The 703-nt window shown below is 68.1% G+C and overlaps 1 protein-coding gene across 1 annotated transcript in view; it reads left to right on the top strand.

The window, feature by feature from the left end:
* PROC (protein C, inactivator of coagulation factors Va and VIIIa) overlaps nt 1–703 on the top strand; it is a 9,240-nt gene that overhangs the window by 4,279 nt on the left and 4,258 nt on the right. Inside the window, exons 5-7 of the mRNA XM_006760237.2 lie at nt 172–196; nt 310–450; nt 616–701. Coding sequence (XP_006760300.1) covers nt 172–196; nt 310–450; nt 616–701 — 252 coding nt within the window. The remainder of the gene's footprint in view (nt 1–171; nt 197–309; nt 451–615; nt 702–703) is intronic.

The following is a 703-nucleotide window of genomic DNA, read 5'->3' as shown; positions in this document are numbered from 1 at the left end:
GCTAGCCGGCGCCGGTGACCAGCAGGGCTGACCCCCTGTGTCTGGAAGCCCTCCTCTCCCTGCTCGCCAGAGGCTGCCGAGCCCACCTGGACTAGACCTGGGGGGCGCCCGTGGGCTCCCCACATACACAGCTGGGCTGGTGGCCCCTGATGCGAACCCTTCTCTCCACAGCTGGCCTTCTGGTCCAAGTACTTCGGTGAGTGCTCCAGACTCCTGGCTGGGTGCCCGTGCCCCTGGGTCTCTTGGCCGCTGAGGGGACAGAGATGGGGTTGGTGGCACCAGTGACATCTCCCAAACCCCCTGTCGCAGATGGGGACCAGTGCACGGTCCGGCCCCCCGAGGAGCACCCATGCAACAGCTCCTGCTGCGGCCATGGCACGTGCATCGATGGCATCGGTGGCTTCCGCTGTGACTGCAACCAGGGTTGGGAGGGCCGCTTTTGCCGGAACGGTGAGGTGCCCCCACGGGGGGAGGGCAAAAAACTGGGGAGCAGGGCGTGGGGGCAAGGAGGTGGGAGCACCATGTGGGGGCGGGGAGGAGGCGGGAGCACCATGGGGAGGCTCCATGGGTCGGGCTGCCTGCCATCGCTCCAATGCGCCCTGTCTGGCGCCCCAGAAGTGCGCTTCTCCAACTGCTCAGTGGACAACGGGGGCTGCGCACACTACTGCCTGCAGGAGGCGGGCCGGCGCCACTGCAGCTGCGC

Source organism: Myotis davidii, unplaced genomic scaffold (assembly GCF_000327345.1).
Source record: "Myotis davidii unplaced genomic scaffold, ASM32734v1 scaffold117, whole genome shotgun sequence".
NCBI classification, from domain to species: Eukaryota; Metazoa; Chordata; class Mammalia; order Chiroptera; family Vespertilionidae; genus Myotis; species Myotis davidii.
This window is presented reverse-complemented; position numbering and strand designations above follow the sequence as displayed.